We start from the raw sequence: 14,227 nt of genomic DNA, 5'->3' as shown, positions 1-14,227 counted from the left end.
AATGACACCGTTTTCCACAACACAACCAAAGATAGCGAGGTGGCGTGTGCGGAATACGCACTTCTCCTTATAGGTCAGATTTAGGAGTGTGGCGCTGTGGAGGAATTTGTGGAGGTTGGCGTCGTGGTCCTGCTGATCATGGCCGCAGATGATGACGTTATCCAGGTACGGGAAGGTGGCCCGCAGCCCGTTCTGGTCTACCATTCAGTCCATCTCACGCTGGAAAACCAAGACCCTGTTGGTGACGCCAAAGGGGACCCTAAGGAAGTGATAGAGGTGGCCATCCGCCTCGAAGGCAGTATATTGGCGGCCTTCCGGGCAGATAGGGAGCTGGTGGTATGCAGATTTTAAGTCGATGGTGGAGATCACCCGATATTGCGCAATCTGATTAACCATGTCAGATATGCGGGGAAGGGGGTACGCGTCCAGATGCGTGTAGCGGTTAATGGTCTGACTGTAGTCAATGACCAGGCGATGTTCCTCCCCAGTCTTAACAACTACTACTTGGGCTCTCCAGGGGCTAGTACTGGCCTCGATGACCCCTCCCCTAGGAGCCGTTGTACTTCGGACCTGATAAAAACTCTGTCTCCAGCACTGTACCGTCTGCTCTTGGTGGCGATGGGCTTGCAGTCGGGGGTGAGATTTTCAAACAGTGAGGTAGGGGCGACTTTAAGGGTCGAGAGGCTGCAGGTGGTGCGCGGTGGGCGATCTAAGAACTGGTGATTGCAAACAGAGAGCGGGGGGAAAGGCCCATTATACTCCATGATGACACTCTTAAGGTGACACAGGAAATCTAGCCCCAGGAGTACGGCAGCGCAGAGTTGTGGCAGCATGAGGAGCCTGAAATTTTTGTACACTATGCCCCGTACAGTCAAGGTCGCCACGCAGTACCCGAGGACATCCACCGAGTGGGACTTTGAAGCCATGGAGATCGTTTGCTTCACTGGCAGTACTGAAAGGGCGTAGCGACTCAGTCACTGTGTTAGGGTGAATAAAGCTCTCCGTACTCCCACAGTCAAATAAACAGTTTGTAGTGCGACCGTTTACCTCGATGTCCATCATGGACCTGGCGAGTTGGTGAGGCCTGGATTGGTCCAGCGTAACCGAAGCCACCGTTGGATTTTGCGACACGGCTGACGGCGTCCAAGATGGCGGCCCGCACGGCTCACACGCGGCTGAAGGCGTCCAAGATGGTGGCCCGCACGGCTCACACGTGGCTCCCGGCGCCCAAGATGGCGGTGCTACTGGGCTTGGAGGTCGATTTCGCTCTGCATACCTTCACGTAATGGCCCTTCTTTCCACACCCGGAGCAGATCACATCCTTCGCCAGGCAGCGTTGTCGGGGGTGCTTCCACAGGCCACAGAAATAGCACTTCGGGCCTCCGGAGACTGCCGCAGCAGTCGGGTCATTGGTGGGACGTGGCGCGGCGTAGGCCTGCGGCCCTCCCGAGTACCAAGGTGGCAGCGACTGCGGCGTCCATGATGCGCCCCCGTGGTCGGGGGTGTAGGCCTCGAGATTACGGAAGGCCACCTCTAACGAGTCGGCAAGCGCCACAGTCTTTTGTAGGTCCAGCCCACCCTGTTCCAGCAGTCGCTGTCGGATATAGTTTGACCTGATACCCGTGACATAGGCATCTCTGATTAAGTCCTCAGTGTTTTGGGCGGCTGTTACGGCCTTGCAGTTGCAGGCCGTGCCAAGTGCTCGCAATGCACGCAGGAATTGATTGCCTGATTCTCCTGGCTGTTGTCTGTGAGTAGCCAGAAGATGTCTGGCGTAGATTACATTAGACTGTTTGTTGTACTGGCCTTTTAAAAGTTCGATCGCATCCTTGTAAGTTTCAGCATCTCTAATCATCGCGAATACTTGATCGCTTACCCGGGCGTGGAGCACGTGTAGCTTGTCCGTTTCGGTCTGGACGACGGAGGCAGAGGCGGTGAGGAAAGTTTCGAAACATCACAGCCAGTGATCAAAGCTGTTAGAGGCTCCTACGGCTTGAGGGTCCAATTCAAGTCTATCGGGTTTTAGTATCTACTCCATCCCAAAACTTTTGCGAATAAAATTGATGCACTATCAATCAAGCAAAGACTAGTTTGTATGCTAGAACAAATGGGCTTTTATTCACAAAAGACTTGGAGCACACCCATGCCGATGAACTGGTCCAGGGACTGAGGCAGAGGGGTGGGGAGCAGTCACCTTTATACCTGGACCAAGGGGGGAGGAGTCTCAGGCAGGGCCGGGCAGGGGCATGTCCAGGCATGTCACACACACACACACACACAGGCAATAAGCTTAACAGTGGTTTACCACAAACAGCATATCAGACAATGCAATCTGACTGACTGGCACCACATCCACCACATTTAACAGTCACTTTCTCCAGCACTGTGGCAACAGTGTGCCCCATTTACATGATCTTAGGTTTGCTCAAATCCTGATAATTCGGTGGCCAAATTTTCTGATGATTCAAAGATAGGTAGAAAAGCAAGTTGTGAGAAGGATACAAAGAATCTGCAAAAGAATATAGATATGTCAAGTGGGTGAGCAAAGATTTGACAAGAGTATAATGTGGGAAAATGTGAGGTTGTTCCCTTTGGCAAGAAGATTAGAAAAGCAGATTATTTAAATGAAAAGAGACTGCAGTATGCTGCAGTACAGAGAGATCTGGGTGTCCTTGTACATGAATCACAAAGGTTAGAATGGAAGTACAGCAAATAAATAGGAAGTCAAATTGAATGTTGGCCTTTATTGTAAGGCAGATTGAGTCCTGCTGCAACTATTCAGGGCATTGGTGAGTCTGCATTTTGCGTACTATGTGCAGTCTTGGTCTCCATACTTAAGGAAGCATATGCTTGCATTGGAAGCAGTCCAGAGGTTTGCTAGGCTGAATGCTGGGATGAAGGGTTGTCTTGAGGAAAGGTTGAGCAGGTAAGGCCTATGCTCGTTTGAATTTAGGAGAATGAGAGATTGAAATCTGTAAGATTCTGAGGGGGCTTGACAAAGGTAGAGACTGTGAGAGGATGTTCTCCTGAATGAATCTTGAACTAGAAGGCACAGCTTAAAATTAAGGGTTAAAACTAAGTGAGGAGTCAGAAGAGGGGGGGGCAAGATATAGAAATAGATAAAGTTGCTGTGACTATCTGAGAGCGCGAGCAAGGAGGGGAGAGACACAGGTGGGATAAGAAGGGGAAGGAGGCTTCTTGGGGTGAGAGGGAAAGTGTGTGGATAACAAGAAACAACTCCTTTTCAAACTTACATCTTATTTTATTTGCTTATGTGTATGTTTCTCTTTTTTAAAATCTTTATTTTTCCATCCAATACCCTCTGCCTGAACCTGGCTTTCAAGTTTACAATCTACTGTTGGAACAATAAGAACCAGAAATAAGTTGAATATTTCCAATGGCTTTCTTCCTTTTTTATATTTGTCCAATTTTTTGGGGAGTAAAGTTTAGAGAGATTTTGGGTAGAAGAAGAAAAAATATTGGTGGGTGAATTCTGTTTTTTTCTGTTCCCCTTTGATTTTTTCCTTTAAATCTTTTTCCGATAGAAGTTTCTGTTTGTATACAAACATTTTTGGCTGTTGTTGTGTACATGCCTTTGTACTGTAAAACATTAAGTTTTGGTGTGTAGACAAAGTTGAGCGTCCAGTTGATTCTGAAGAGCCCGACCTTCCAGTCCTTGAACTCTGGAGGAGAAGGATGGGGTGGTGGGAGGTGAAGGAAAGAAAACATTTTAATTGTTGTTGGATTTTTGACCATCTGCCCAGCAACCAAGTCTCTTGTTTCATTAATATCCTCTAATGGAGGCATATGGTGAGTTTGCAGATTCCTGCTTCAAGAACAGTTTGGTTTCTGACTTAAATATTTAAATCTAAGTAGTCCTGAAAACTAAAAACTAGCTCCCGGAAACCAAAAAGTAACCCTCAAGAAAATCTCAAAAAGAGCCGTCGTATCAAAACATTTTGAAATCTGGGTAGAATTTTGGAACTCTCTTCATATAGTAGTGGTTGCCAGATTAATTGTAGATGTTAATTCTGAGATCGATAGATTTTTCTTAACCAAATGTGTTGAGGATATGAGACACAGGAATGTATCTGGAATTCAGGCGCAGATTAGCCATGATCTCATTGAATGGCAAAACAGGCTGAAGGGGCGAAATTGCTTTACTACTGCTCTAATGTTTCTTAGTTTTGTATAAAAGTTGGTGGGTTTCTGCTTTTTAAAATTGTCCAAGAAGACTCATTGTGGTGGAAATCTTTACCATTTCACTGATGTGTGGTAGAAATTACATTCTGACCTAAATGTAGATTAGTTTTTAAATTTGAGTGTCCTGCTATAAGACACTATTCCTCTGTGAGAGATGGAATCAAAATGGAATTAGTTGTTGCTGTTGTTTCACCTGCTAATGGATGTCTTGGAAAGGTTCATGCAGGAATAATGGCCGTAAGATCAGATTATTCCTCTTTCTCACCATTGACTGAGAGTTTTTTAAAAAAAGGACCATAACCGGGATTTTCTGCCTCCCTTTTTCGGAAGCAGGAATGGCAGACGGGGCGGAGAATTGAGCAGGAGTCCCTTTTAAGAGTTTTTATGGAAATTCCCCACTCAATTGACCCCGCCAATGTCATATTGGGAATCCCAACTTTAAAAGGATTCCCATTTATACCAATTTGAATCTCATTATCAGACCTTTACACCTGATTTTCTCCCCATGTTAAATTGTCCATTCATGCCAACATGAGGGCACGCCAATCTGAATTACAACAGGTCCCCCACGATGTGCACCTGGCGAACAGAACCCACTGGAGGTGCACAGGTGATTGCAACCCCCAGAGGTGAGAGGGCTATCGCCAGGCAGTGCCCTGGGCACTGCCTCTGGCACTCTCTTGGCATTGTCCCTCTGGCACTGGTACAGTGCCAGAGTAGCACTTGGGGGTGGTGGGTGAGGGTGATCTGTGGCAGTTTTGGGGGTTGGAGGGAGAGCACTGTGGAATGTTTGTTTTTTTATTTTTATTAAAATGTGTCATGATCTTTCAGAAACCTAAGTTGTTGGTGGGGTGGGCTTTGCGGGCAAGACATCGTGGGACTCGCCCCTTCCATTTGTTTTGGTAACGTGTTTGAAAATTCAGTGGGAAAATCTGGCAAGGCAGCTGGCAGGTTGCCCTCTGCTTTTCCCACCCAAAACAAAACTTTGCCAAAACAATTGGAAAATTCCAGCCGACGTGTCCTCTTTGGTGTCCAATGTCTATTCCTGTCACCTGACCCACCAACTCCCTCATATTCAGAGGATACTTGTGCAAATCCATATAATTATGTCATGTTATTAGAAGATCATGGAAACTAGAAAATAGTTCTTGTATTTTGAAGGTTTGTACTATTTTGTATTGTTTCTGCTGAGACTAGGACCATAGCTTTTATACTTTGGTTGGTTAGTGTATCGGGCTTTATTTGGGAAATTAGTTTTAACTTGAGATTGATTGACAGGCAAAAATTTGACTATGTGAAACACAATTGAAAGCTTAACATTTCAATTGATCAAAGTAATCTCAATGGTGGCAATAAACCTAGATGATAATTATGCTGTACGAAACATTTTCTGTTAAAAAGAACAACAGGTTTTTAAAGAAATCATAGCATGAAAATTCCGTAGAACATTATATCTGCATAAAAAGTTTTCCTGGGTGCTATTCCACGTAATCATATTACTTTATTTTTCTTAAACATTGTTGAAATGAAAGATCGTTCAGAAGATATGGTAAACATTGAAATATTTGACTGAGCTGATTAATAATATTACGGTAATACTGTTTGTAATTAGCTTATTGAGCATGCTAGACATTCCCTACATGTTTGCCTGTTCTTGCCAGATCCTGTGATCTGAGTGACCTGGAATATTTGGATGAGGAATTTCATCAGAGCCTGCAGTGGATGAAAGACAATGACATCAACGATATTTTAGACCTAACATTTACTGTGAATGAAGAGGTTTTTGGTCAGGTGGGTTAACTCGGTTAAGCTTTTTAAATGATCAATGATTTTGTGCTATCAGTGAAATGTATTATGACTTTTTTGCTGTATAGATAAAATTAATATCTCCTTAAGAGAAAGAAAAAAGTGTACTATATGAGCCACTTATAAAGTGAACTCAATGATAAATTAGAAATTTATTTTTGCACACCAGATTTATTTTCTGTTTTTATGTCAGCAGTTTCTTGCATAATCCTATCACAGGCAATCCTTCCATTGGCTTTTCCTGGTATCCCATTCTACAACTTTGTTGATCGTCTTAATCCTTATTTTGTAATATTAATGCATATCCTCTGAGATTTAAACCTTCAGCACACAGTGAATACTTTGCCTGAAACAATTTTGTAAATTGTTTCATAATTTTGATTAATTCAATTAGATCACCATACAATAAGTCAACTTCTTTAGCATTTCCTTCTAAATTAAATTCTTAACATTCAGAAATATCTTTGTTCCCTTTTGTATCCTCTCAAGGACAGTAATTAGGTGACTGGGGACCCCGAGGAGATCAGAACAATGCAATGTCTTAACAAGCAACAATGTAACCCAGTAATTCAGATAAATAAGTAGTATTCCTGAGTTTGATCTATATATGTACTATATATAGCATATTCAGTGCTTAATATCTATACTTAATGAAATACCCTGAACAGCTATTAAGTGGCTTTGAAAGCTGGAAATTATATTTTGCAGTATATAACTCGATTAAACCAATTTGACCTATCATATGACTTTTAACATTGAATGGCAGTTTTAAATGCAAGCAGAACTATCCTATTAATGATAACACGTTAATGCAATTCTTATAAGTACCTAATTAGTTTTGAGATTTAATATTCTATGTGGACTACTAAACATTTTTTGGACAACTTAATCTGACAGGCTAGTTACTGGTGTGACAATTGGAAACAAATAAATTCCTGATTCTATTTGAAACAAACTGAGCTTTTCTGCTCTGTTTCATTTCTGCTGGAATTTCTGGAATATAGAATCCCTACAGTGCAGAAGGAGGCCATTCAGTCCATCGAGTCTGCACTGACTCTCCAATAGAACATCTTACCCAGGCCCTATCCCCATAACCCCACGTATTTTGAGAGCTGGTGCAGGGGGCAGGGATTTAGATTTGTGGATCATTGGGATCTCTTTTGGGGAAGGGGTGACCTGTTCAAGAGGGACGAGTTGCACCTGAACTGGAGGGGGACTAATATCCTGGTGGGGAGATTTGCTAGAGCCACTCAGGAGGGTTTAAACTCATTTGGCAAGGGGGTGGAACCCAAAGCAGTAGGGAGACAGAAGAGAAGGTTGAGGATGGCACAGAAGTTAAAGATTAAAGTTAAATTTAAATAGTAAAGGCAGTATCAGTAATCCTAGTACTAGATAGATAAGGCAAAAGCGGGGCAGAGAGCAAGTGAAGTCCAGATTAAACTGCATTTATTCCAACGCAAGAGGCCTGACGGGGCAAGGCAGATGAACTCAGGGCATGGATGGGTACATGGAACTGGGTTATTATAGCTATTACTGAAACATGGCTCAGGAAGGGACGGGCCTGGCAGCTCAATGTTCCAGGGTACAGATGCTATAGGAAAGATAGAACAGGAGGTATAAGAGGAGGGGGAGTTGCACTTTTGATTAGGAAAACACCATGGCAGTACTGAGAGGGGATATTTCTGAGGATTCATCCACTGAGTCTATATGGGTAGAAGTGAGAAACAAGAAGGGGGAAATCACTTTGCTGGGATTGTACTCTCGGCCCCCAAATAGTGCAGGAAATTGAGGAGCAAATATATAAGGAGGTTACAGATAGCTCCAAGAAAAATAGGTGGTAATAGTAGGGGATTTTAACTTTCCCAACATTGACTGGGACAGCCATAGTCTTCAGAGGGCTGGATGGAGAGAAATTTGTGGAGTGTATTCAGGAGGAATTTCTCATTCAGTATGTGGATGGCCCGACTAGAGACCTCCTCTTGGGAAATAAGGGCAGGTGACAGAAGTGTTAGTGAGGGATTACTTTGGGACCAGTGACAATAATTCCATTTGTTTTAAGATAACTATGGAGAACGATAGGTCTGGCCCAAAAATAAGTCTTGCCCCAAAAGAAACATGGGTGGCACAGTGATTAGCACAGCGCCAGGGACCTGTATTCGATTCCAGCCTTGGGTGACTGTGTGGAATTTGCACGTTTTTCCCGTGTTTGAGTGGATTTCCTCCAGGTGCTCCAGTGTGCGTGGGGCAAGGCCAATTTTGATGTTATTAGACAAGAACTTTCAAAAGTTAATTGGGGAAGTCTGCTGGCAGGCAAAGGGATGGCTGGTAAAGGGGAGGCTTTCAAAAGATTGTTAACCAGGGTTCAGGGTAAGCACAATCCTCTTAGAGTGAAGGGCATGGCTTGAAGAAGTAGGGAACCCTGGATGACTCAGGATATTGAGGCCCTGGTCAAGAAGAAGAAGGAGGCACGTGACATGCATAGACTGGGATCAAGTGGGTCACTTGAAGAGTGTAGGAGTAGAGTTAAGAGAGAAATCAGGGGGGCAAAAAGGGGATACGAGATTGCTTTGGCAGATAAGGCAAAGGAGAATCCAAAGAGCTTCAACAAATACATAAAGGGCAAAAGAGTAACTAGGGAGAGAATAGGGCCTCTTGAGGATCAATAAGGTCATCTATGTGCGGATCCACAAGAGATGGATGAGATCCTAAATGAATATTTCTCATCAGCATTTACTGTTGAGAAAAGTCTGGATGTTAGGGAACTTGGGGAAATAAATAGTGATGTCTTGAGGAATGTACATATTACAGAGAAGGAGGTGCTGGAAGTTTTAAAGCGCATCAAGGTAGATAAATCCCCAGGACCTGATGAAGTGTATCCCAGGACATTGTGGGAGGCTAGGGAGGAAATTGCAGGTCCTCTAGCAGAGATATTTGAATCATTGACAGCCACAGGCAAGTTGCCTGAAGATTGGAGGGTGGCAACTGTTGTACCTTTGTTTAAGAAGGGCTGCAGGGAAAAGCCTAAGAACTACAGGCTGGTGAGCCTAACATCTGTCGTGGTTAAGTTGTTGGCAGGTATTCTGAGAGACGGGATCTACAGGCATTTAGAGAGGCAAGGACTGATTAGGGACAGTCAGCATGGCTTTGTGAGTGTAAAATCATGTCTCACAAATTTGATTGAGTTTTTTGAAGGGGTAACCAAGAAGGTAGATGGGGGCAGCGCCTTCGACGTTGTCTGTATGGACTTTAGCAAGGACTTTGACAAGGTACCGCATGGTAGGTTGTTGCATGAGGTTAAATCTCACGGGATCCAGGGCGAGGTAGCCAAATGGATACAAAATTGGCTTGATGACGAAAGACAGAGGGTAGTTGTAGAGGATTGTTTTTCAAACTGGAGGCCTGTGACCAGCAGTGTGCCTCAGAGATCAGTGCTGGGTCCACTGTTATTTGTCATTTATATTAATGATTTGGATGAGAATTTAGGAGGCATGGTCCTCGGAGTAGGTTTGCAGATAAGCCAAGATTGGTGGCATAGTGTACAGTGAAGATGATTATCTAGGATTGCAACGGGATCTTGATCATTTGGGCCAGTGGGCTGACAGATGGAGTTTAATTTAGATAAATGCGAAGTGATGCATTTTGGCAGATTGAACCAGGACAGACTTAGTTAATGGTAGGGCATTGGGGAGAATTATTGAACAAAGAGATCTAGGAGTACGGGTTCATAGCTCCTTGAAAGTGGAGTCACAGGTGGACAGAGTGGTGAAGAAGGCATTTGGCATGCTTGGTTTCATTGGTCAGAACATTGAATAAAGGAGTGGGGACGACTTGTTGAAGTTGTACAAGACATTGGTAAGGCCACATTTGAAATACTGTGTACAGTTCTGGTCACCCTATTATAGAAAGGATATTATTAAACTAGAAAGAGTGCAGAAAAGATTTACTAGGATGCTACTGGGACTTGATGGTTTGAGTTATAAGGAGAGGCTGGATAGACTGGAACTTTTTTCCCTGGAGCGTAGAAAACTTGGGGGTGATCTTATAGAGGTCTATAAAATAATGAGGGGCATAGATCAGCTAGATAGTCAACATCTTTTCCCAAAGGTGGGGAGTCTAAAACTAGTGGGCATAGGTTAAGGTGAGAGGGAGAGATACAAAAGGGTCCAGAAGGGCAATTTTTTCACACAGAGGGTAGTGTGTGTCTGGAACAAGCTGCCAGAGGTAGTAGTAGAGGCGGGTACAATTTTGTCTTTTAAAAAGCATTTAGACAGTTACATGGGTAAGATGGGTATAGAGAGATATGGGCCAAACGTAGGCAATTGGGGCTAGCTTAGTGGTTTTAAAAAAAGGCGGCCGACAAGTTGGGCCAAAGGGCCTGTTACCATGCTGTAAACCTGTATTTACCCCGCTAATTCCCCTAACCTGCACATCTTGGGACATTGAGGGCAATTTACTATGGCCTATCCACCTAACCTTCAAATCTTTGGACTGTGGGAGGAAACTGGAGCACCTGGAGGAAACACACGCAAACACGGGAAAAACGTGCAAACTCCACACAGTCACCCAAGGCTGGAATCGAATACAGGTCCCTGGCGTTGTGCTAACCACTGTGCCACCGGGTGCCACCCATGTTTCTTCCTTTCAAATTTAACTAGCGTGGAATCAAATTCTATTATAACTTTTATACTAAGTCCAGATACTTAGGTATAATAGTTTATAAGTGATTCCAGCAAGCACATAATTTGCCAATTAGACATCAACCATCTGCAGTTTGCTTACTAAGGATACAGCTATTGAGGGTATTATCACCATGGCATTGCGTAGTTGTGGTTAATAGATGAAAACATTTGTAACAAACGTAGGCATGAATCCACCACTCAATATTCCCAGAAGGGAAGAGATGGTTTCGGGGGACATGGGTCAAAACAGGACAAACGGATGCTGAGCCCTAATTCTTTGACCTGCAACCTCTGTGATCTCGACTGGAATCTCAGAATCATACAATAGTCCTCCTTCAGCATAATTTTTTTCTTTGATCAGACTATAAATTTTGCAAATAATAAGATCTAGAAAATAAAAATCATACCTTTTTAAATCTATTGAGTGATTTCTCCATTTCATTTCATTATTCTCCCTCCATTTTTAATTTAGCAGTTTGGTATATTTTGTCCTCCACTTATGGAACGTCATGTTCATGAGGAAAATATTTTAAATATTAATTATCATGCAATGTAGATGTGGAAATATTGTAGGAATTATATGAAAAGCTAAAAAGGTGTGCTTGCTTTATCATTTCTTTTGCATGGAAATTGAGATGATTTTTGTTGAATAAATGATTTTTCAATTTAAAAGTGGGTCACTCGTACCACTGTTATCAGAGCTCCCCGCTCCAGCTGCTACCCCAACAACTCCCCAAAACCTGGCCCATATTTTAAAAATGGTTCATTTGAATACAAAGTACAGGTAATTCAAAATTTAAGTGTAATCTAATGTATCACTAAAATCTTTCAAAATGTAGCATTTAATTCAGGAAAGAATATATTGAACAGATTCTTGTTGCTCTCCAATTATGGAAAGAATGGTTGTACTAAATCTTTGCAGATGTTAAATGTTAAAATGTCATTTCTCTCCTAACTAAAGTGAAGCTGACCACTTGTTTACACTTCCAATGCCAGTTTTTTTTTCTGTTACATATGTACAATATATCTCACTGCGTGTAGCAATTATATATAAGTATGCAAATTCTTGATGAAAGATTTTAATTTTGCCATTACATTTATGGAAAATTTTGTAATGATTGATTGTATTTGGAAATAAGTAGTTTAATTTTTAAGCAAAAATCCCTGACATATGTTAGTTATAAATAAATAAATTGCCTATTTTACAATAAAATGAGCTGGAATTTATGAACCAAGTGATCATCTATACCATTATGCAAACAGCTTGGTAGTTTGCAAAATGGTACTAGTAGTCTAGTTCATTTATACCAACTTCAGTTATTTTGCCATACTTTCTGACCAGTGTATGATGTCCATCTAATGGTTCCATGTTTGTAATATTTATTTATCCCACTGAGAAGACCCAAATTAAAATTATTGAAAACCCATTCAAAGACTCAGGTAAAATTGAGGCCTTTTTTAAAAACTAGTAATAGACATTTAAGTAGTCTGAATGATACAAAATTCAAAAGCCCCACTGGTATAGACATAATAGGAATGAAAAAATGCATGAACTGGTTGTTGGTCCGGAGAGCCTCCATTTATTCAAATACCAGTAACTAAGATAAATCTTTAAAAGCACTCTTGACTACTGTTTTGAACATTTGCACTTGAGAAGAATTTTTGATTTAAAATTTAAAATAACACTCCAGTAGCCAGAGAATAAAAATTCAGTACACATTGCACGCCAATCAATTTGATCAAGACTTGGTGGGTCAAAGGGCCTGTTCCTGTGCTGTACTAACTCATTGCTAAGTCATCCTTGCTACCAGATGAAAATCTATGTCCATATCTCACTATGTGCACTTCAGATTAATTACACGTAGAAGTAGAAACTGTAGTTTGCCAAATGCCTCTTTATTTACCATTGCAATGCAGTTCAGATTCTTATTGATTTAATAATCGTTACAAATTTTTAAGCTTAACATTTGATAGAACATACAAACTAGGAGTTGGCCATTTGACCCTTCAAGCCATTCAGCAAATTTATGCCTGATCTTCTACCTCAACTCCACATCCCTATACTAACCACATATGCCATTATTTCTTTAGCACCCCAAAATCTAATGATTTACAAAGGGATTGGCGTATAAGAGCAAAGAAGTTTACCTTAAATTTACTCAGCTCTTGATCATGCATGACTCTCTGGGATGGGGAATTCCAAAGCTTCACAACACTTTGCGTGAAGAGATTTTGATACATCGCAAACCTATATGGCCAACCTCTTATTCTAAGACTGTGACCTTGTGTTTTGGATTTAGCATCTAATATCAGTCCCATTAAGAACTGTATATGTTTCAATGAAATTACTTCTCATTCTCCTAAACTCCAGGAAATATAGACCTCCTCTACTCAATTTTCCCTCTAAAGCAAGCATTAGCTAAGGAAATCAAAACTGTTCACATTACTCCAGATGTGGCTTCAACAATATACTGCACCATTTTAATAAGACTTCTTTACTCTTACAGTCCAATACCATGTGAAAAAAAACCTAACATACAGTTTGCTTTGCTAATTGCTTACTGTCCCTGCCTGATCTCTGAATGCAAATATTGTCCAATCTCTCGCCATCCAAAAACTATTTGCTCTTTTAATTTTTCCGATCAAAGTATATAATCTCACATTTTGCTGCATTGTATTCCATCTGCCATGTTCCTGCACATTTAATCAACTTTTCTACATCCTTCTGCAGCTTCTTTGCATCTTCCTCACAGCTTACTTTCCCAACTTTGTATCATTGGCAAACTTGGATATATTACATTCAGTCTCCTCATCTAAATCGGTAATATAGAATATAAATATCTAAGGGCCAAGCCCTTGTGGTACCCAGCTAGTTACAACCTGCCAATTTAATCCTAAATTCATATAAATATATTATTTCTAATCCCATGAGCCCGAATCTCTTGTGTGACACCATATCAAATGCTTTTTGCAAATTCAACTACATTACATCCACTGCATTCCTGTTATTGATCTTGCTAATTACATCCTCAAAAAACATCAACATATTTGTCAAACGCAATTCCCTTTGATAAATTTGTGATGCCTCTGCTTAATTATGTTATGATTTTCTAAGTGTCCTTACCTCAGAATAGATTCTAGCATATTGCCTACTACATATAATTTAACTGGCCTATGGTTCCCCATTTTCCCTCTTCCTTTTTTCTTAAATATACTAACAATCATAATCACATGTGATAACTCAATCTCACTTGTTGAAACATAAAGAAATGAATTGGCCAAACTCAAATCTCTTGACCAAATCTGAATAGCAGCACTATTGGATTGTTAGTAAACAATTGATTATAGCTAAAACTTTCATAATTTTTTACTGGCAACATTTTCAATAAGAAATGTCCATAATTCTCGGCTATAGTAATCAGAATAATATTTAGTTTTTACACTTAATTGGTCGGATTAATTGCTTTTATTGCTGTATCGCAATTGAGTGTGTTTTTGATGCCTGTTTTAAGAACTGTAAAGCTAGAAGTGTTATAGGT

At 41.4% G+C, this 14,227-nt stretch overlaps 1 protein-coding gene across 1 annotated transcript in view; it reads left to right on the top strand.

The window, feature by feature from the left end:
• LOC144503772 (E3 ubiquitin-protein ligase HECW2-like) overlaps positions 1–14,227 on the top strand; it is a 416,880-nt gene that overhangs the window by 380,715 nt on the left and 21,938 nt on the right. The window contains exon 24 of the mRNA XM_078228621.1: positions 5,865–5,994. Coding sequence (XP_078084747.1) covers positions 5,865–5,994 — 130 coding nt within the window. The remainder of the gene's footprint in view (positions 1–5,864; positions 5,995–14,227) is intronic.

This window comes from Mustelus asterias, chromosome 14, assembly GCF_964213995.1.
Source record: "Mustelus asterias chromosome 14, sMusAst1.hap1.1, whole genome shotgun sequence".
In the NCBI taxonomy this organism is placed as follows: Eukaryota; Metazoa; Chordata; class Chondrichthyes; order Carcharhiniformes; family Triakidae; genus Mustelus; species Mustelus asterias.
Note: the sequence above shows the minus strand (reverse complement) of the source record. Positions and strands in the feature narration are given on the sequence as shown.